The sequence below is a fragment of the Oryctolagus cuniculus genome, chromosome 2 (assembly GCF_964237555.1).
Source record: "Oryctolagus cuniculus chromosome 2, mOryCun1.1, whole genome shotgun sequence".
In the NCBI taxonomy this organism is placed as follows: domain Eukaryota; kingdom Metazoa; phylum Chordata; class Mammalia; order Lagomorpha; family Leporidae; genus Oryctolagus; species Oryctolagus cuniculus.
The window spans coordinates 671,765-692,287 of NC_091433.1; the positions used below are offsets into that span (position 1 = coordinate 671,765).

At 65.6% G+C, this 20,523-nt stretch overlaps 1 protein-coding gene across 1 annotated transcript in view; it reads right to left on the reverse strand.

Annotated features, from left to right (window-relative positions):
• Positions 1-1,174: 1,174 nt before the first annotated feature.
• LETM1 (leucine zipper and EF-hand containing transmembrane protein 1) overlaps positions 1,175-20,523 on the reverse strand; it is a 37,217-nt gene continuing 17,868 nt past the window's right edge. Inside the window, exons 6-14 of the mRNA XM_070067967.1 lie at positions 12,924-13,127; positions 10,638-10,757; positions 9,462-9,593; positions 9,063-9,215; positions 8,430-8,561; positions 5,082-5,216; positions 4,112-4,299; positions 3,413-3,551; positions 1,175-2,760 (exon numbers count right to left, since the gene is read on the reverse strand). Coding sequence (XP_069924068.1) covers positions 2,611-2,760; positions 3,413-3,551; positions 4,112-4,299; positions 5,082-5,216; positions 8,430-8,561; positions 9,063-9,215; positions 9,462-9,593; positions 10,638-10,757; positions 12,924-13,127 — 1,353 coding nt within the window. The 3' untranslated portion in view covers positions 1,175-2,610. The remainder of the gene's footprint in view (positions 2,761-3,412; positions 3,552-4,111; positions 4,300-5,081; positions 5,217-8,429; positions 8,562-9,062; positions 9,216-9,461; positions 9,594-10,637; positions 10,758-12,923; positions 13,128-20,523) is intronic.

Genomic DNA, 20,523 nt, shown 5'->3' on the forward strand with positions numbered 1-20,523 from the left:
TGGGCCCTGCCTCAGCCGCCGCCGGGAAGCCGAGGGCCGGGGTGGGGGTAGGCAGCAGGGCCGCCTGTGGTGGGCAGGCTGAGGCGGCTTCCTGGAGGCCTGCCCGGGGGCAGGGGTGCCCTCTGCTGCCTGCTCACCTCTCAGGGGAGGCTGTCAGAGTCTTGGTTCTGGGTCACTGATCCCACCAAACCCCCAGGAAGTCTGTGGTCTGGGGGCAGCTACAAGCCTGGTGGGGGGGCACTCACAAGGGCTGCTTAACCCCCACACCCTCAGCCCTGTGCAGGCCCTCACCCCCTCCCCTCCAGCCTGCCCCAAGACCACGTCCTGGGGACCCAGGGGCCAGCCTGGCTGTGCTAACGCTGACGGGCCAGGACGGCCTGGGCAGCACAGGCCTCACCTGGCAGCAGGGGCCGAGGCGGGGTGGAGACAGGCCCGGCAGCCCTGGGCTGTGACCCCCTCGGGCAGGCAGAGGCAGGGCTCAGGATGTGGCTCGGGCGCCCCCTAGTGCTGCATCGGGGCAGCTGCATCCTGTACTACCCAACGTGTGCCCCCACGTCGCAGGATGCCCAGGGAGGCAGGGCCGTCCTCCACTATTCCCACAGCGGTCTCCAGACTTGCCATGGCTGCTGGGTCTCTGTTCACTGCTCACAGCCAGCTTCCTCTGGCCTGGACATCCACTGTCCTTGCTGTGGCCAGCAGGTGCAGCCGGGGCCAGCTCAGCCACCCACTGTGGTCCGGCTCAGGCACCTTATATCCTCAGGCCTGGCTCCAAGGGTGGACCCGTGGGCATGAACACACCCAGTCCAGGGAACCAGGAACGAAGCCCACAGGCATCTCTGGCAGTGGGGAGGGGCTGTCCTGGGCTGGGGGTGGCAGTCTGCCCACAGACGGGACAGGGAGTCAGGAGGCAGATGCCATGCCTGTCCTGCTGCTGGGACCCTCCCCTTGCCCTCCCAGGCACCCACAGATGGGGCCTAGCCCCCGACAGGTCTCTCAGGTGTCTTGAGACCTCCCAGCTGGGTCCTTGGGCAGCACTGGCCCACCTGAGCCTGGGTTCTCTCTGAGGTGGCAGCACCCACCCCGAGGTCCCTGGGCAGCAGTCGAGTGGGGCGCGGGGAGCCCTGGAGAACGACCAGGCAGTGCGGCCACAGCTTGGACAAACTGTCACCAGGCAGACAATGAGACAGCACTTTTTATTAAATCATTCCTACATCAAAGTCTAGAAATCACCACCACACGCTGGCTGCTAGCACAGGGCCCAGGCCAGTGAGGCACGGACTGTAACGACTGGCCAGAGGCCTCCTGCGGCCCAGCAGGCAGGCAGGGGCACGGGCAGGAGGCCTGGACGGGCCTGAAGCTACGTAAGGCGGCTACCATCGAAGGAAGCCGAAGGCAAGGCCGGGCTGCTGGACCCAGGCTGAGGGGCTGGCGTGGCACCAGTCCCGGCCCACACCACCATCACCAAAGCAGACCCCCAGGTCCCCGTGTTCTCATGCGGCCTGGCACACAGCACAGGGCTGCCTCCTGCCGGCCCCAAGACCCCCCGTGAGAACCACTGCCGGGTCGTCTATAACAGACGGTGCCCTGGATGTGTGGAGTCCAGACGGACCCACTCGGCTCTGCAGGCCACAGGCCAGGCTCACGATCACGTGGGCAGTGGGCGCGTGGGGGGCGTGGGAGACTCGAGGCACGGCCGTCCCAGCACGCAAAGCCCTCCCCAAGGCAGCGCCTTCAACAGAAACCCATCACACACCCCTCATTTCTGGGGCGCGTCTCGGGCCTGTCCCTGGACACGCTCTCTGCTGCAATAAATAAAGCCAACTCAGGGAAACCAACCAGTGGAGAGGCCGCGGCCCGCGCTGAGGGAGGGGCTCAACACCAGGCCCCACCCCTGCTCCTTCCCAACAACTCCGAGTGCGGCTCGAGCCAAAGGCGCCCTCCGACGCCTGTTCTGCCAGGTTCCCAAGAAAAGCCTCAGGTCCCGGCGTCACGTCTGGGACCCTCTGTAAGGACGAGTGGGGTGCAGGGAGGCTGCTCTCCATGGCCCCCACGTGGGACAGGGGCCGAGGTCCCGCCCAGCGCTGGCTGAGGGCTGAGGAGAAGCCGCAGGAAGCCCTGCCGGGCACTGGACAGAAGCACTTGCTGGCGTCTCTGGCCACCACCGACATCGCAGCTGATGGGCTACAGGACTGGGGGAAAATCAAAGGTCAACCAACACACGCCGGGGCTGGCACGCGGCTGGCACAGGGCTGGCAGGACGGACGTGACTGCTCGCAGACTCTGCACCGGCGTCCAGGGCGGGGCGGCCAAGTGTGTCCGCCGACTCCCTGCTGGTGCCGCTGCCCACCTGGGCTCTCCTGCGGGGACAGAGGGCATACTCGGGGAGGCGGCCTCCTGTCCAGCCTGGCCCGAGCCAGTGTGCGTCCAGACACGGCCTCCCTGGAAGGGCTTGGGGATTCCACACTGACTTGATCTTCATGGAATGATGAAAATTAAAAATGACTTGATTACGGAAGTTTCTGATTTATTCCAGACACAATCCGAGACGTGCCACTCGCGCGGCCAGTGCGGGACGGGCAGGCGTGGGCGGCGTGGCCGAGCCAGGGCAGCCTAGTTCTTCGCTTCGGCCGCCTCCTTCTCCGCCTTCTCCTTGGCCTTCTCCTTCTCCTCCACCTTCTCCTCCTTCTCCAGCGTCGCCACGATCTCGGCCACCTGGCTGGGGGAGACCTGCACGTCTTCTTTGTCCACCAACTCGATCACCTGCCACACAGGAAGGGACAGAGGGTCTCAGCGTGGCGCCGGCCCAGCACGCAGGCTGTCCTCCGCACCGTGCCCCCCGAGGCCCCCAGCCCCCCAGAGGCCGGGCCTGGTTCTACACACCGGGGAGGGGCCCTGGCCAGCACAGCACACCTCTGCGCACGCCCGCACACCGAGGAGGGGTGGGCTCGGCGCGCGTGTCCGATGCCGTCTTGGAGACGGTGCACACACGTCGGGAAAAGCACGCAGCTGCCGGACTCCCTCTCAGAGCAGGAACAGTGAGGCGGGCCAGCCCAGCCCAGGTCACTGCTCCCACGCAGCCGCTGCCCCAGGCCTCCTGGGCTGCCCTCTCAGGCCCCAGGTGGAGACGGCAGCAGGTGTGCACACCCCAGGCTCACCCCTGCCCCTGCTGGGGAGGAGCTGGGGGCTGGAGCTGGGGGCCAGGGGCCCCTTCCCCACGACTCTGCTGAAGCCGCCTGTGCCTGCCACCTCGCAGGCTGGCTCGGGGCCCTGAGGGACAGCCCCGGTGTCTCCTGGCGGCGGCCAAGCGCTGCGGGAGCGGAGCCGGCGCCCTGTGGAGAACCACGGGGGACCTGGCGGGCTGATGCTCACTTGCAGCCAAGGCCTCGGGGGCAGGTGCCGCCCCGACACCCACCTTGACCAGGTCGTCGATGTTGACCTTGCCGTCCTTGTGCTCCCCCAGGGCTGAGGCCAGACTGAGCAGTTTGTTCTCCGGAATGTCCTTGATTTGCTTCATGGCACTGATGAGCTCCGTGACACTGATGACGTTCTCCCTGCACGGGGGTGGGGTGTCAGGTACAGCCTGCGTGACGCCGGGGTCCCTGCCCGCGGCCCCACCACCCAGAGCTCCCACGCTGTCCTCACCTGCGCCCTCCCTTGCGATGAGCAACGCACTGCCCCAGGGCCTCCCGTGCGAGTCTGCCCCCCCCCCCCCCCGGCCCGGGCGCCGAGGGCGGGGGAGCCCTCTTGTGGTGGCCCTGGCCGCTGCTTCCTCAAGCTCAGGGAGGTGACGGGAGCAGGGGCCTGGGGCAGCAACAGGACTCCAGCAGCCAGGCCGCTTGCCCTAGGGCAGAGCTGGCGCTTGGCTCCGTGCTGGGATGCCCGGTGGGGTGTGCCTGGGGAGGGCGCAGCGGGAGCGGGCCCCACAGCTGGGGGTGGGCGTGGACGAGGTCATCAGGACCACCACAAGGACCCCAAGAAGGTGCGAGTGAAGGAGCCTGGGCCGCAGGCGGAGGGCACCCAGGCACAGCGGCCACACGGCAACCGGGTCGGAAAGGCCCGAGCTCAGGTCCCGGCAAAGCACCTGGAGGCGGGCGCCAGTCCCAACACTCACCCCGTGGAGGTGGCCGAGGCGGGGCCCGGCGAGCCGGCCTGCGGCCCCGCCTCCAGCTGCGCGATCAGGCCGTCGATCTGCCCGATCATGTGCCGCACCCTCTTCGTCAGGCGCTGGCTGGCTTTCGACTCCTCCACGTACTTCTCCTCCCCGGTCTTGGAGAGCTCCTTCCTGATCTCCTGCAGGTCCTAACGCGATCGACAGAGGGGGCTGCTAGCTGCCGGCACGCGGCGCCTCACCCCCTTCTGAGTCACCCTGGTGGCACCAGTCCTGACACTTGCACAGCAGGGTGTGGACCCCCGAGCAGAGAGGCCCAGCCAGAGCGGCTGCGGAAAACCACCAGCAAGCATTCGTGAAAAACCGGGGCGTTGGTGGGAGCTCGCTCTGCCTCCCGACTGAGTCAATACACACGCACCCCGGTGAGCCCCGTGCTCACACTGGTGCTCCCCCCACCCTGGCTGAGCCGCGTGCTCACAGCTGGTCCTCCCCCGCCCCGGTGAGCCCCGTGCTCACACTGGTGCTCCCCCCACCCTGGCTGAGCCGCGTGCTCACAGCTGGTCCTCCCCCGCCCCGGTGAGCCCCGTGCTCACAGCTGGTGCTGCCCTGCGGTGCCCGCGGCTGTACCCCGCGCTCACAGCTGGTGCTCCCCTGCGGCGCCCACGGCTGTACCCCGTGCTCACATTGGTGCTCCCCTGTGGTGCCCGCGGCTGTACCCCGTGCTCACACTGGTGCTCCCCCAGCCCCGGTGAGCCCCGTGCTCACACTGGTGCTCCCCTGCGGTGCCCGCGGCTATACCCCGTGCTCACACTGGTGCTCCCCTGGCCCCGGCTGAGCCCCGTGCTCACACTGGTGCTCCCCTGCGGTGCCCGCGGCTATACCCCGTGCTCACACTGGTGCTCCCCTGCGGTGCCCGCGGCTGTACCCCGTGCTCACACTGGTGCTCCCCTGCAGTGCCCGCGGCCGTGCCCACCTCGCTGTAGTCCTGGACGTCCCCCTTCAGCAGCTCCAGCTCCTCCCTCTCCCGGGTCAGGGGCTTCTGCTGCCCCTGCAGCTTGGAGCAGGCGTCGCTCAGGAGGTCGATCTCCTCCTTGGTGATCTCCTCCTCCTGGGGGGAGACGGGGCGTGAGCAGAGGGAGTGGCTGGCTCCTCCATCGGGCAGGCTCCGTGCGCCGCGGAGCCCAGAGCAGGGACACCTCCCTCCCTCCTTGCGTCTGGTCCTCTCTCACCCGTTCTCAGCTCACGCCCACGTACCGGGCCTGCTGGACACAGCAGTCAACTACCGACACACACGTGCAGTGGAGCTGCCGTGAGGGCTGGCGCTGAGGCACCCCCCCCCCCCACGAGGACCACTTCTGATCCAGCCCCTCTAACGTGCTTGGGAAGGTGCACAAGACGGCCCAAGCGCCTGGGCCGCTGCCACGCACACGGGAGAGCTGGATGGAGTTTCTGGCTCCTGGCTCTGGCCTGGCTCAGCCCCATCCTGACGCCATTTGAGAAGTGAACCAGCAGATGAAGATCTCTCTCTCTGTAACTCTGCCTTTCAAATAAATAAAATAACCTTGAAAACAAATAGGAGCTGTTTTGTTTTGTTTTGTTTTTTTTTTTTTTTAATTTGACAGGTAGAGCTATAGACAGTGAGAGGGAGAGACAGAAAGGTCTTCCTTCCATTGGTTCACTCCCCAAATGGCCACCACGGCCAGTGCTGCGCCGATCCGAAGCCAGGAGCCAGGTGCTTCTCCTGGTCTCCCATGGTGTGCAGGGCCCAGGCACTTGGGCCATCCTCCACTGCCTTCCCGGGCCACAGCAGAGAGCTGGCTTGGAAGAGGGGCAACTGGGACTAGAACCGGTGCCCATATGGGATGCCGGCGCCGCAAGCAGAGGATTAGCCAAGTGAGCCACGGCGCTGGTCCCAGGGCTGGTGTTTTAGTGCAAGGGGTGAAGCTGCCACCTGCCACGCCAGCATCCCACACAGGCACCAGTTCAACTCTTGGCTGCTCTACTTCCTTTCTTTTTTAGGATTTACTTATTGGAGGACCAGCGTTGTGGTGCTGTGGGCTAAAGCTCCAGCCTGCAGCACCAGCATCCCATATGGCCGCCAGCTCAAGTCCCACCTGCTCCACTTCCGATCCAGCTCTCCGCTGATGGGCCTGGGAAAGCAGTGGAAGATGGCCCAAGTCCTAGGTACCCACATGGGAGACCTGGAAGAAGCTCCTGGCTTCTGACTTTGGATCGGCTCACTCCAGCTGCTGTGGCCATCTGGGGACTGAACCAGTAAATGGAAGACCTCTCTCTCTCTCTTTCTCTCCCTCCTTCTCTCCTTCTCCCTCTCTCCTCTCTCTCCCTCTCTCTTCCTCTGTCCCTCTCTCTTTCCCTGTCTGTGACTCTTAAATAAGTAAATAATTTAAAAAAAAATTCTAAAATTCACTGTTAAAAAAGAAATTTACTTATTTATTTGAAATGCAAAGTTGACAGAGGGAAATACCTTCCTGCTGCTGGTTCACTCCCCAAATGGCCACAATGGCCGCTGGGCCAATCCAAAGCCAGGAGCTTCCTCCTGGTTTTCCACATGCGTGCAGGAGCCCAAGGACTTGGGCCATCCTCTACCGCTTTCCCAGGCCACAGCAGAGAGCTGGATCGGAAGTGGAGCAGCTGGGATCCGAACCGGTGCCCACATGATGCCGGCACTGCAGGCACCGACTTATGCCACAGCGCCAGCCCCTGCAGCCGATTCTTATGCTCTGAACAAATGCATGAGTGCAGGCCACGCCCGTCCACAAAACAAGCGGGCTACGGTGTTTCCACGCACTTTCCTGCCCGTCACGAACTTCGACCCTCGATGCTGGTCTCACACAAACTCAGCACCCGCGGGACCTCCGAGCAAGGCAGGTCCCGCGGGAACGGCCGGCGTGCACTTGCTCGGGGCAGGGGCCTGCCTCTCCCGCTCGCTCGCTCGGGGCAGGGCCTGCCTCTCCCGCTCTGCACAGCTTCTCTCCCACGACCACATCATCCGCGTGACTTCTGAAAGGCTCGTGCTTCTGAGAAGCCCTCAGGGCCCGGGTGTCACGGCATCAGCCCGTGTCAGCCGACCCAGCCCCTGCTCGTGCGCCTGGGAGGCAGCGGAAGGCGGCCCGCATGCTGGCCCCGGCCACGCACGTGTGAGAGCAGGACCCCTGGTTGCTGTGGCCATCTGGGGAGGGCAAGCAGTGGGGAAGATCGCCCCCTGTCGCTCGGCTCTTCAAGTACACGAATCTTCCCGAGTGGGGAGCCTCCTGCCGACTCTGAACTTCCCTGCAGCCCAGGGGACTCGCTGGGGGAGGGGCTCAGCTGCTTCCCGGAGCACACAGGCTGTCCTTCGTGCTGGCCGGCCGCGCGGATCCTTCCAGAAGCCTGTGCTGCCACCCACCCCAACCCTGTGCCCCTTACGTCTGAGCCCTGGCAGCCCAGCACCCCACTTCTGGAGGAGTGCTCGGCCCCCATCGTCTCCCGGCCACCCTCGGTGAGCAAAGTGCCGGGTGGGGCTAAGGACAGCTTGGCCAGGATCCCCAGAAGTGCCGCCCGCACTGGCCTTCTTCCAGCCTTGACCACGCTCTCGGCTGTCGTGGGGCTGAGGACCCTCAGCAGGTGGGCATGCGCCTTCCCCGGGCCTTTGGCACGGGAATCCCCCCTCCCTTGTGTGGGGCTGTGTTCCAAAGGGGCTGCCGCGAGGCTTCGCCTCCCCAGGGAGCTGCGGGCTTTCTCCGCTGCGCTCGTCACAGGACTCGGGCCTGGTCCCGTCCTGAGGACGCCTCTCCTGCGGCCCTCACCTAGGCCCCTGCCCCTCAGTCCTCTAAGGTCCCTGTGACAGGTCCCCCCGCCCCTCCTGGCACTGCTCCTAGCAAGGGCACCGCCCACCCACCCTGCCCAGGAGCCCTCAGCTGTGCCCCGCGCCTCCCCGCGCAGGCCACTCCTGTCTGGGCCACATGTGGCCTCTGGCTCAGGTGTGTCTCCCACTTGGCTGCCAGGCTCCGCCTTCTTCCTGTGCCCACGGCACCCTGAGGGCTGCGTGTCTGGAGCCTGCTGGGGGTTCTGGATGGGAGCTGAGGCACTATAAGGCATGTGCCTGCGGGATGCGACGCATGTCACAGGTGCCCGGCAGGTGACACCAGGTGGGCCTCCGTGGGCTGGCACCAAAGCTGTAGTGGCCTTATCGCCAAGACCTGGTGCCCAAAGCTTGGAGCTGCCTGTTCCGGCCCCCACTCACAGGGCTCCAGCTGCCCAGGGACGCCCCTGGCCTGCTGCCAGGAGCCCAGGCCTCCTTCCCCGGAACGGTGCGGCTCACCTTCAGGCCATCCAGCACAGGTGCAGTGTCCTTCAGAACCTCGGACGGCAGGATCACATCCGGGGCCTCTGGCTGCAGCTTGGCCTCTGGCCTCCCGGGGGCAGCTTCCACTCCTTCCGGCTCGACGTCCTTCTGAAAGGCCGGAGGCACACCTGCAGTTACTCGGCAGCCTGGCCGCGGGCTCCACACACAGCGTGCGTGCTGCTGGCCAAGGCTAAGGGCCTGGGGGCTGACAGCAGAGCACCGCCGGCTAAGTCCACCATGGACCCAGTCACCCGGGGCCAGCACAGCGCAGGGAGCCTGTGACCCACCAGGGCCTCTGTGCTCAAGGAGCAGGTGCAGCCCACCTCTGGGGGAGCCCAGGACAAAGGGCTTGAGGAGTAGGAAGGCCCCCACGGTAACCCTCAACCCAGGTGCCGACTGGCACGAAGAGTGAAGGCGACAGCCCAGTGCCGTCCTCTGCGGCGCTCTCCCTGGGGAGCCCCTCCTGAGCTCCGGCCCCCGGCACTCCTACCCCACTCTGCACTCGGAAGGACAACACAAGTGAAGCAGAGGTGGGGGTCCTACAGCACGGACACGGGCCGATTCCAGGGAGCCGCGTCAGGACGGCTCGGGCCCCAGCCAGCCGCTCACCACCGCCTCTGCCGCCTGGGCTGCCTCCCGCAGCTCCCTCTCCCGGTGCTCCTGCCGGATGGCCGCCTCCTCCTGCAGCGTGGCCTCCAGCTTGGCCTTGTTGTCCACCTGCTCGCCTTCCACCTCCGCTGCCTTCACCTGGGCTTCCTTGGCCTGCCAAGAGAAGCGAGGCCGTGAGCGAGCCCCAGAGGCGCAGCCCCCGCGCCCCCCGCCCCGCACTCCAGGGTCACCTTCTGTGCCCAGACCCCCGGGAGCGCAGAAAGGACGGGCACAGCACAGCAAATGCTGGCCACGCCGCGTCTCCCACCTGCCCAGGCGCTGAGCGACTGCCACGTGAGGGCCGGCAGAGGAGTGGGTGCACGCATGGGCCCGGGTGCTGCCAGGGCTGCCCGCACGTACCACACTCTCTGGGAGGGTCTGCAGCGTGGACTTGAGCTGGTCGGCAGGCGACAGGGTGTCCGGGAGGTACATGGCTCGGGACAGGATCAGCAGTGACGTGGGGATCTCTTGATGCAAGTGAAGGTCCAGCCACTAGAACCCAACACGCGTGTCCCGGGAAGCTCGCCCACGGCCTGCCCACACCGCCGGGAGGGGACCCCACTTTTTCGCCTGGAGCTTTCTGCTGCTGCTTGGGTTTGGCCGGGGAGGAGAGGGGCGCCGCCTGCAGGGTGAGGCCGGCAGGGCCTGGTGCTGGTCTGCCCGGTCGCCTCACACCTCCAAGGCAGGCGACGGCCACGCCCTGCACTCAGCAACAGCCCGGCAAACTGATGACCGGGGGCCGGGGAGGCGCGCTGCATCTACCACGTGCAGGCCTCCCACAGGCCACGCGGTGTCGCAAGCCACTCTAGTGACACCAAGGCACTCTTCAAACGGAGAAAAAGGGTGGGATCGACGCTTGCACTCAGACTGAACACGGGGGAAACGAGAAGAAACCCAAGAGGAGGCGGAAGGCCGGCGTGGCAGCAGGCGCACAGGCGCGCCCCCTGGGGGCCCCACCCGCCACAGCCTCCCATGGCCGATGCCCAGCGGTCCGGGCAGGGAACCCCGCTCACAGCTGTGCAAAGCTGCTCACGGCCCACTGCGCCTGCTGAAGGCCGGAGAAGGCGCTGCCTGGGATCTGTCGCGGCCCCTGCAGCACGGGGGCGGGGCTGGAAGAGGGAGCGGCTGCAGGGGGGCGTGGGCCGTGGTAGGGCTGAAACCCTGCGCCTCCGATGTGAGGCACGGACGCCAGACAACCTGGCACTGCGACGCAGGCGCTCGAGCTGCCGACGAAGACAGCATGTGCTGGGCCCGAGCCCACGGGCGCTGGGGACTGCTCAGGGCCACAGCACGCAGACCTCAGCCGGCCTGACTGTGACCACCGCATCGGAGCAGGCAGCAGGAGCAAACGACACTCTGAAGCCAACCAAACCCAGAGCAAACGGAAGCACAGCCACCACAAGCAGATGGAGGGCAGAGCAGTGCCCAGCCACTGGCAGAAGGACACGGGGCACCTGGGCCTGCGGACCGAGGGCCGGCCCGCCCACCCGGAGCTGGAGGCAACCGCCCACACGCCCTCAGCGCGTGGCCACGCACCTGCTTCAGCTGCTCCCGCAGCCGGTCTTCCGTGACGCCGAGGGCCCGCATGCCCCGCGCCCGGCACGCTGCCTGCAGCTCCTTGACGTTCAGGCTGTCCACCCCCTCCTCGGCAATCAGCTGCAAAAGAGCACCAAGGGTCGCTGGGCGGGGCCGCTGGGCGGGGCCGCTGGGCGAGGCCGCTGGGCGGGGCCGCTGGGCGGGGCTGCTGGGCAGGGCCGCTGGGCGCATTGCCGCTGGGCGGGGCCGCTGGGCGCATTGCCGCTGGGCGGGGCCGCTGGGCAAGGCCGCTGGGCAAGGCCGCTGGGCGGGGCCGCTGGGAAAATTGCCGCTGGGCGGGGCCGCTGGGCGCATTGCCGCTGGGCGGGGCCGCTGGGCGCATTGCCGCTGGGCGGGGCCGCTGGGCGCATTGCCGCTGGGCGGGGCCGCTGGGCAAGGCCGCTGGGCGGGGCCGCTGGGCGCATTGCCGCTGGGCGTGGCCGCTGGGCGTGGCCGCTGGGCGGGGCCGCTGGGCGCATTGCCGCTGGGCGGGGCCGCTGGGCGCATTGCCGCTGGGCGTGGCCACTGGGCAAGGCCGCTGGGCGGGGCCGCTGGGCGGGGCCGCTGGGCAGGGCCGCTGGGCAGGGCCGCTGGGCAAGGCCGCTGGGCGGGGCCGCTGGGCGCCTCGCCGCAGCTGACGGAACAGAAAGGAGCGCCCCATCAGAAGTGACTTTCCCAACGGGCTTTGCAAGTCCAAGACAAGGCCCCGCAGGGTCCGCTCTGGGCGCGCGGCACCAGAACCACGGGCAGGCTCAGGGCTTTGGGAAGCGCAGAGGGCCAGGGACGGCTCTGAGACACAGCGGCGCTGGCGCTCGTCTGGTCCCGACTCCCCACGTTCTAAAGCTGTCTCAGCCCCATACCCTCAGGGGACTTCCCCGCCCCCACCTCTGCCCGAGGTCAGGGTGACCCCAATTTGAAAAGGCAGAACAGACACCCACAGGCAGCGACAGTGAGGAGAGAGGAGACACGGAGAGGCCCGCTGGTCTGGGCCAGGCGGCTCCACAGCTCCTCTCACCCCACGAGCCTCCTCACCAGCCGGGGACACAGGTGGCATCCCCAGTCCTGTTTTATTTTTTATTATGATTATTATTAAAAATTTATTTACTTATTTGAAAGGCAGTTGGAGAGAGAGAGAGAGATCTTCTATCCACTAGTTCATTCCCAAAATGGCCGCAAAGGCTGGAGCTGTGCCAATCTGAAGCCAGGAGGCAGGAGCTTCTTCTGGGTCTCCCACGTGGGTGCAGGGGCCCAAGGACCCGGCCATCTTCCATGGATTTCCTAGGCCACAGCAGAGAGCTGGATTGGAAGTGGAGCAGCCAGGACTCAAACTAGCACCCATATGGGATGCAGGCACCACAGGTGGTAGGCTAACCCACTACACCACAGTACCGGCCCTACACCAACCCCATTTTAAAAATTAGATTTTCCAGGGCCAGCACTGTGGCATAGTGGGTAAAGCCATTGCCTGTAGCACCAGCATCCCATATGGGTGCCAGTTCAAGTTCTAGCTGCTCCACTTCCGATCCAGCTCTCTGCTGTGGCCTGGGAAAGCAGTAGAGGATGGCCCAGGTCCTTGGGCTCCTGCACCCACGTGGGAGACCTTGAAGAAGCTCCTGACTCCTGCCTTTGGATCGGCACAGCTCTGGCCGTTGTGGCCATCTGGGGAGTGAACCAACAGATGGAAGATGTCTCTCTCTCTCTCTGTAACTCTCAAATCAATCAATCTTTTTAGGAAAGCAGACTTTCTGAGACAAATGTAGACAGGTATGCAGCTGTGACAAATGCCAACAAGGCCCCACAGGTGGCCTCCAGGGTGCGCCAGCGGGTCCCTCCTTCAGAAGAGCGCACCGGCATCCCGTGACCTGGCTGCCCCTGTCCTCTGCTGCACGGCACGGAGAGGGGGCCCGACAGGGATCGGCCTCTGGGGCCCCCAATCCAGGTGTGCTCCGCCCCCAGAGCTGGCCCCTGCAGGACTGAAACCCAGACACTGCAAAACAGGATGCAGCCCGGGGCCTTCACCACCATGCCAATGCCTGCCCTTAGGCCACCACCTTAAGGGCCTAGGGCAATAACCTACGTTCAACCTCGCAGCCGATGGCCCACCAAGCAGCCACCGCATGCACAAACACGGAGGCCACGCTGCCTCCCGTAGACACACAGCCCTGCAGGCTCCTCCCGCGTCCCGCCCCAGCAGTGACAGGACCGGAATGCTTACAACCGGGCAGAGGCAGGCGCCTGGGCGCTCACCTTGTCGTCGGCCTTGATGGACCGCAGCCTCATGGTGAGCTGGAAGCGCAGGAAGTTGTTGGTGCCGATGGACTGCAGCTCCAGCAGCTTGCACAGCGCCACCAGCTGCGGCCGCGTGAGGCTGTCCAGGGTCAGCTCGTCCTCAAACAGTTTGGAAAAGCGCATGATTTCCTCGTTGCTGGGTCTCTCCCCCGTCTCTCGGATCTACAGAGCGACCACAGGGTCAAACACGGTGTCCTGGTGAGCACCCCCGGAGTCCCTCCACAGCCTCGGGCCCCACACCTGAAGCCAACAATCAGCGGCACCAGGCTCAGAGGCTCCGGACCCCACCCGCCCCACACCAGGCCCGGGTTGCCCTTCACTACTGGCCGTGGGCACAAGCCCCGGCCCCACAACGAAATCTGCTGTGCGCTGTGTCTGGGCCCCGTCTGCCAGCAGTGGGAAGTGGGTACCCTGTGCTGTGTCTGTGGTGGGAAGTGGGCACCCTGTGCTGTGTCTGGGCCCCGTCTGTCAGCAGTGGGAAGTGGGCACCCTGTGCTGTGTCTGTGGTGGGAAGTGGGCACCCTGTGCTGTGTCTGGGCCCTGTCTGTGTTAGTGGTGGGAAGTGGGCACCCTGTGCTGTGTCCGGGCCCTGTCTGTTAGCAGTGGGAAGCGGGCACCCTGTGCTGTGTCTGGGCCCCGTCTGTCAGCAGTGGGAAGTGGGCACCCTGTGCTGTGTCTGGGCCCCGTCTGCCAGCAGTGGGTAGTGGGCACCCTGTGCTGTGTCTGGGCCCTGTGTGTTAGCAGTGGGAAGTGGGCACCCTGTGCTGTGTCTGGGGGTCATCTGGTCAGCAGTGGGAAGTGGGCACCCTGTGCTGTGTCTGGGGGCCATCTGTCAGCAGTGGGAAGTGGGCACCCTGTGCTGTGTCTGGGGCCTGTCTGCCAGCAGTGCAAAGCGGGCACCCTGTGCTGTGTCTGGACCCCGTCTGATAGCAGTGGGAAGTGGGCACCCTGTGCTGTGTCTGGGCCCCGTCTGTCAGCAGTGGGAAGCGGGCACCCTGTGCTGTGTCTGGGCCCCGTCTGCCAGCAGTGGGAAGTGGGCACCCTGTGCTGTGTCTGGGCCCTGTCTGTGTCAGTGGTGGGAAGTGGGCACCCTGTGCTGTGTCTGGGCCCCGTCTGCCAGCAGTGGGTAGTGGGCACCCTGTGCTGTGTCTGGGCCCTGTGTGTTAGCAGTGGGAAGCAGGCACCCTGTGCTGTGTCGGCGCCCCGTCTGTCAGCAGTGGGAAGCAGGCACCCTGTGCTGTGTCTGGGGGCCATCTGCCAGCAGTGGGAAGTGGGCACCCTGTGCTGTGTCTGGGGCCTGTCTGCCAGCAGTGCAAAGCGGGCACCCTGTGCTGTCTCTGGACCCCGTCTGATAGCAGTGGGAAGTGGGCACCCTGTGCTGTGTCTGGGCCCCGTCTGTCAGCAGTGGGAAGCGGGCACCCTGTGCTGTGTCTGGGCCCCGTCTGCCAGCAGTGGGAAGTGGGCACCCTGTGCTGTGTCTGGGCCCCGTCTGCCAGCAGTGGGTAGTGGGCACCCTGTGCTGTGTCTGGGGGTCATCTGGTCAGCAGTGGGAAGCAGGCACCCTGTGCTGTGTCGGCGCCCCGTCTGTCAGCAGTGGGAAGCGGGCACCCTGTGCTGTGTCTGGGGGCCATCTGTCAGCAGTGGGAAGTGGGCACCCTGTGCTGTGTCTGGGGCCTGTCTGCCAGCAGTGCAAAGCGGGTACCCTGTGCTGTGTCTGGACCCCGTCTGATAGCAGTGGGAAGTGGGCACCCTGTGCTGTGTCTGGGCCCCGTCTGTCAGCAGTGGGAAGCGGGCACCCTGTGCTGTGTCTGGGCCCCGTCTGCCAGCAGTGGGAAGTGGGCACCCTGTGCTGTGTCTGGGCCCTGTGTGTTAGCAGTGGGAAGCAGGCACCCTGTGCTGTGTCGGCGCCCCGTCTGTCAGCAGTGGGAAGCGGGCACCCTGTGCTGTGTCTGGGGGCCATCTGTCAGCAGTGGGAAGTGGGCACCCTGTGCTGTGTCTGGGGCCTGTCTGCCAGCAGTGCAAAGCGGGCACCCTGTGCTGTGTCTGGACCCCGTCTGCCAGCAGTGGGTAGTGGGCACCCTGTGCTGTGTCTGGGTCCCGTCTGTCAGCAGTGGGAAGTGGGCACCCTGTGCTGTGTCTGGGGCCTGTCTGCCAGCAGTGCAAAGCGGGCACCCTGTGCTGTGTCTGGACCCCGTCTGTCAGCAGTGGGAAGCGGGCACCCTGTGCTGTGTCTGGGCCCCGTCTGTCAGCAGTGGGAAGCGGGCACCCTGTGCTGTGTTTGGGTCCCGTCTGTCAGCAGTGGGAAGCGAGCACCCTGTGCTGTGTCTGGGCCCCGTCTGTCAGCAGTGGGAAGTGGGCACCCTGTGCTGTGTCTGGGGCCTGTCTGCCAGCAGTGCAAAGCGGGCACCCTGTGCTGTGTCTGGGCCCTGTCTGTGTCAGCAGTGGGAAGTGGGCACCCTGTGCTATGTCTGGTGGCCATCTGCCAGCAGTGGGAAGTGGGCACCCTGTGCTGTGTCTGGGCCCCGTCTGCCAGCAGTGGGAAGTGGGCACCCTGTGCTGTGTCTGGACCCTGTCTGTGTCAGCAGTGGGAAGTGGGCACCCTGTGCTGTGTCTGGGCCCTGTCTGTGTCAGTGGTGGGAAGTGGGCACCCTGTGCTGTGTCTGGGGGTCATCTGGTCAGCAGTGGGAAGTGGGCACCCTGTGCTGTGTCTGGGGGTCATCTGGTCAGCAGTGGGAAGTGGGCACCCTGTGCTGTGTCTGGGCCCCGTCTATCAGCAGTGGGAAGCGGGCACCCTGTGCCTTGTCTGGGCCCTGTCTGTGTCAGTGGTGGGAAGCAGGCACCCTGTGCTGTATCTGGGGTCCATCTGGTCAGCAGTGGGAAGTGGGAACCCTGTGCTGTGTCTGGGCCCTGTGTGTTAGCAGTGGGAAGCAGGCACCCTGTGCTGTGTCTGGGGCCCTGTGTGTTAGCAGTGGGAAGTGGGCACCCGGTGCTGTGTCTGGGCCCCGTCTGTTAGCAGTGGGAAGTGGGCACCCTGTGCTGTGTCTGGGCCCCGTCTGCCAGCAGTGGGAAGTGGGCACCCTGTGCTGTGTCTGGACCCCGTCTAATAGCAGTGGGAAGTGGGCACCCTGTGCTGTGTCTGGGCCCCGTCTGCCAGCAGTGGGAAGTGGGCACCCTGTGCTGTGTCTGGGCCCTGTCTGTGTCAGTGGTGGGAAGCGGGCACCCTGTGCTGTGTCTGGGCCCTGTGTGTTAGCAGTGGGAAGTGGGCACCCTGTGCTGTGTCTGGGGCCCTGTGTGTTAGCAGTGGGAAGTGGGCACCCTGTGCTGTGTCTGGGCCCCGTCTGTCAGCAGTGGGAAGTGGGCACCCTGTGCTGTGTCTGGGCCCCGTCTGCCAGCAGTGGGAAGTGGGCACCCTGTGCTGTGTCTGGACCCCGTCTAATAGCAGTGGGAAGTGGGCACCCTGTGCTGTGTCTGGGCCCCGTCTGCCAGCAGTGGGAAGTGGGCACCCTGTGCTGTGTCTGGACCCTGTCTGTGTCAGCAGTGGGAAGTGGGCACCCTGTGCTGTGTCTGGGCCCTGTCTGTGTCAGTGGTGGGAAGTGGGCACCCTGTGCTGTGTCTGGGGGTCATCTGGTCAGCAGTGGGAAGTGGGCACCCTGTGCTGTGTCTGGGGCCCATCTGGTCAGCAGTGGGAAGTGGGCACCCTGTGCTGTGTCTGGGCCCCGTCTGTCAGCAGTGGGAAGTGGGCACCCTGTGCTGTGTCTGGACCCCGTCAGTCAGCAGTGGGAAGCGAGCACCCTGTGCTGTGTCTGGGCCCCGTCTGTCAGCAGTGGGAAGTGGGCACCCTGTGCTGTGTCTGGGCCCTGTCTGCCAGCAGTGGGAAGCGGGCACCCTGTGCTGTGTCTGGGCCCTGTCTGTGTCAGTGGTGGGAAGTGGGCACCCTGTGCTGTGTCTGGACCCCGTCTGTCAGCAGTGGGAAGTGGGCACCCTGTGCTGTGTCTGGGCCCCGTCTGGTCAGCAGTGGGAAGTGGGCACCCTGTGCTGTGTCTGGGCCCTGTGTGTTAGCAGTGGGAAGCAGGCACCCTGTGCTGTGTCTGGGCCCCGTCTGTCAGCAGTGGGAAGCGGACACCCTGTGCTGTGTCTGGGCCCCGTCTGCCAGCAGTGGGAAGTGGGCACCCTGTGCTGTGTCTGGGCCCCGTCTGTTAGCAGTGGGAAGTGGGCACCCTGTGCTGTGTCTGGGCCCTGTCTGTGTCAGTGGTGGGAAGCGGGCACCCTGTGCTGTCTCTGGACCCCGTCTGATAGCAGTGGGAAGTGGGCACCCTGTGCTGTGTCTGAGCCCCGTCTGTCAGCAGTGGGAAGCGGGCACCCTGTGCTGTGTCTGGGCCCCGTCTGCCAGCAGTGGGAAGTGGGCACCCTGTGCTGTGTCTGGGCCCCGTCTGCCAGCAGTGGGTAGTGGGCACCCTGTGCTGTGTCTGGGCCCTGTGTGTTAGCAGTGGGAAGCAGGCACCCTGTGCTGTGTCGGCGCCCCGTCTGTCAGCAGTGGGAAGCGGGCACCCTGTGCTGTGTCTGGGGGCCATCTGTCAGCAGTGGGAAGTGGGCACCCTGTGCTGTGTCTGGGGCCTGTCTGCCAGCAGTGCAAAGCGGGCACCCTGTGCTGTGTCTGGACCCCGTCTGATAGCAGTGGGAAGTGGGCACCCTGTGCTGTGTCTGGGCCCCGTCTGTCAGCAGTGGGAAGCGGGCACCCTGTGCTGTGTCTGGGCCCCGTCTGCCAGCAGTGGGAAGTGGGCACCCTGTGCTGTGTCTGGGCCCTGTGTGTTAGCAGTGGGAAGCAGGCACCCTGTGCTGTGTCGGCGCCCCGTCTGTCAGCAGTGGGAAGTGGGCACCCTGTGCTGTGTCTGGGGGCCATCTGTCAGCAGTGGGAAGTGGGCACCCTGTGCTGTGTCTGGGGCCTGTCTGCCAGCAGTGCAAAGCGGGCACCCTGTGCTGTGTCTGGACCCCGTCTGATAGCAGTGGGAAGTGGGCACCCTGTGCTGTGTCTGGGCCCCGTCTGTCAGCAGTGGGAAGCGGGCACCCTGTGCTGTGTTTGGGTCCCGTCTGTCAGCAGTGGGAAGCGAGCACCCTGTGCTGTGTCTGGGCCCCGTCTGTCAGCAGTGGGAAGTGGGCACCCTGTGCTGTGTCTGGGGCCTGTCTGCCAGCAGTGCAAAGCGGGCACCCTGTGCTGTGTCTGGGCCCTGTCTGTGTCAGCAGTGGGAAGCGGGCACCCTGTGCTATGTCTGGTGGCCATCTGCCAGCAGTGGGAAGTGGGCACCCTGTGCTGTGTCTGGGCCCCGTCTGCCAGCAGTGGGAAGTGGGCACCCTGTGCTGTGTCTGGACCCTGTCTGTGTCAGCAGTGGGAAGTGGGCACCCTGTGCTGTGTCTGGGCCCTGTCTGTGTCAGTGGTGGGAAGTGGGCACCCTGTGCTGTGTCTGGGGCCCATCTGGTCAGCAGTGGGAAGCGGGCACCCTGTGCTGTGTCTGGGCCCTGTCTGTGTCAGTGGTGGGAAGTGGGCACCCTGTGCTGTGTCTGGGGGTCATCTGGTCAGCAGTGGGAAGTGGGCACCCTGTGCTGTGTCTGGGGGTCATCTGGTCAGCAGTGGGAAGTGGGCACCCTGTGCTGTGTCTGGGCCCCGTCTGTCAGCAGTGGGAAGCGGGCACCCTGTGCTGTGTCTGGGCCCTGTCTGTGTCAGTGGTGGGAAGTGGGCACCCTGTGCTGTATCTGGGGTCCATCTGGTCAGCAGTGGGAAGTGGGAACCCTGTGCTGTGTCTGGGCCCTGTGTGTTAGCAGTGGGAAGCAGGACCCTGTGCTGTGTCTGGGGCCCTGTGTGTTAGCAGTGGGAAGTGGGCACCCTGTGCTGTGTCTGGGCCCCGTCTGTTAGCAGTGGGAAGTGGGCACCCTGTGCTGTGTCTGGGCCCCGTCTGCCAGCAGTGGGAAGTGGGCACCCTGTGCTGTGTCTGGGCCCCGTCTGCCAGCAGTGGGAAGTGGGCACCCTGTGCTGTGTCTGGGCCCTGTCTGTGTCAGTGGTGGGAAGCGGGCACCCTGTGCTGTGTCTGGGCCCTGTGTGTTAGCAGTGGGAAGTGGGCACCCTGTGCTGTGTCTGGGGCCCTGTGTGTTAGCAGTGGGAAGTGGGCACCCTGTGCTGTGTCTGGGCCCCGTCTGTCAGCAGTGGGAAGTGGGCACCCTGTGCTGTGTCTGGGCCCCGTCTGCCAGCAGTGGGAAGTGGGCACCCTGTGCTGTGTCTGGACCCCGTCTAATAGCAGTGGGAAGTGGGCACCCTGTGCTGTGTCTGGGCCCCGTCTGCCAGCAGTGGGAAGTGGGCACCCTGTGCTGTGTCTGGACCCTGTCTGTGTCAGCAGTGGGAAGTGGGCACCCTGTGCTGTGTCTGGGCCCTGTCTGTGTCAGTGGTGGGAAGTGGGCACCCTGTGCTGTGTCTGGGGCCCATCTGGTCAGCAGTGGGAAGCGGGCACCCTGTGCTGTGTCTGGGCCCTGTCTGTGTCAGTGGTGGGAAGTGGGCACCCTGTGCTGTGTCTGGGGGTCATCTGGTCAGCAGTGGGAAGTGGGCACCCTGTGCTGTGTCTGGGGCCCATCTGGTCAGCAGTGGGAAGTGGGCACCCTGTGCTGTGTCTGGGCCCCGTCTGTCAGCAGTGGGAAGTGGGCACCCTGTGCTGTGTCTGGGCCCTGTCTGCCAGCAGTGGGAAGCGGGCACCCTGTGCTGTGTCTGGGCCCTGTCTGTGTCAGTGGTGGGAAGTGGGCACCCTGTGCTGTGTCTGGACCCCGTCTGTCAGCAGTGGGAAGTGGGCACCCTGTGCTGTGTCTGGGCCCCGTCTGCCAGCAGTGGGAAGTGGGCACCCTGTGCTGTGTCTGGGCCCTGTGTGTTAGCAGTGGGAAGCAGGCACCCTGTGCTGTGTCTGGGCCCCGTCTGTCAGCAGTGGGAAGCGGACACCCTGTGCTGTGTCTGGGCCCCGTCTGCCAGCAGTGGGAAGTGGGCACCCTGTGCTGTGTCTGGGCCCCGTCTGTTAGCAGTGGGAAGTGGGCACCCTGTGCTGTGTCTGGGCCCTGTCTGTGTCAGTGGTGGGAAGTGGGCACCCTGTGCTGTGTCTGGGGCCCATCTGGTCAGCAGTGGGAAGTGGGCACCCTGTGCTGTGTCTGGGCCCTGTCTGTTAGCAGTGGGAAGTGGGCACCCTGTGCTGTGTCTGGGCCCTGTCTGTGTCAGTGGTGGGAAGTGGGCACCCTGTGCTGTATCTGGGGTCCATCTGGTCAGCAGTGGGAAGTGGGCACCCTGTGCTGTGTCTGGGCCCTGTCTGTGTCAGTGGTGGGAAGCGGGCACCCTGTGCTGTGTCTGGGCCCTGTGTGTTAGCAGTGGGAAGTGGGCACCCTGTGCCTTGTCTGGGCCCCGTCTGTCAGCAGTGGGAAGCGGGCACCCTGTGCTGTGTCTGAGCCCTGTGTGTTAGCAGTGGGAAGTGGGCACCCTGTGCTGTGTCTGGGCCCCGTCTGCCAGCAGTGGGAAGTGGGCACCCTGTGCTGTGTC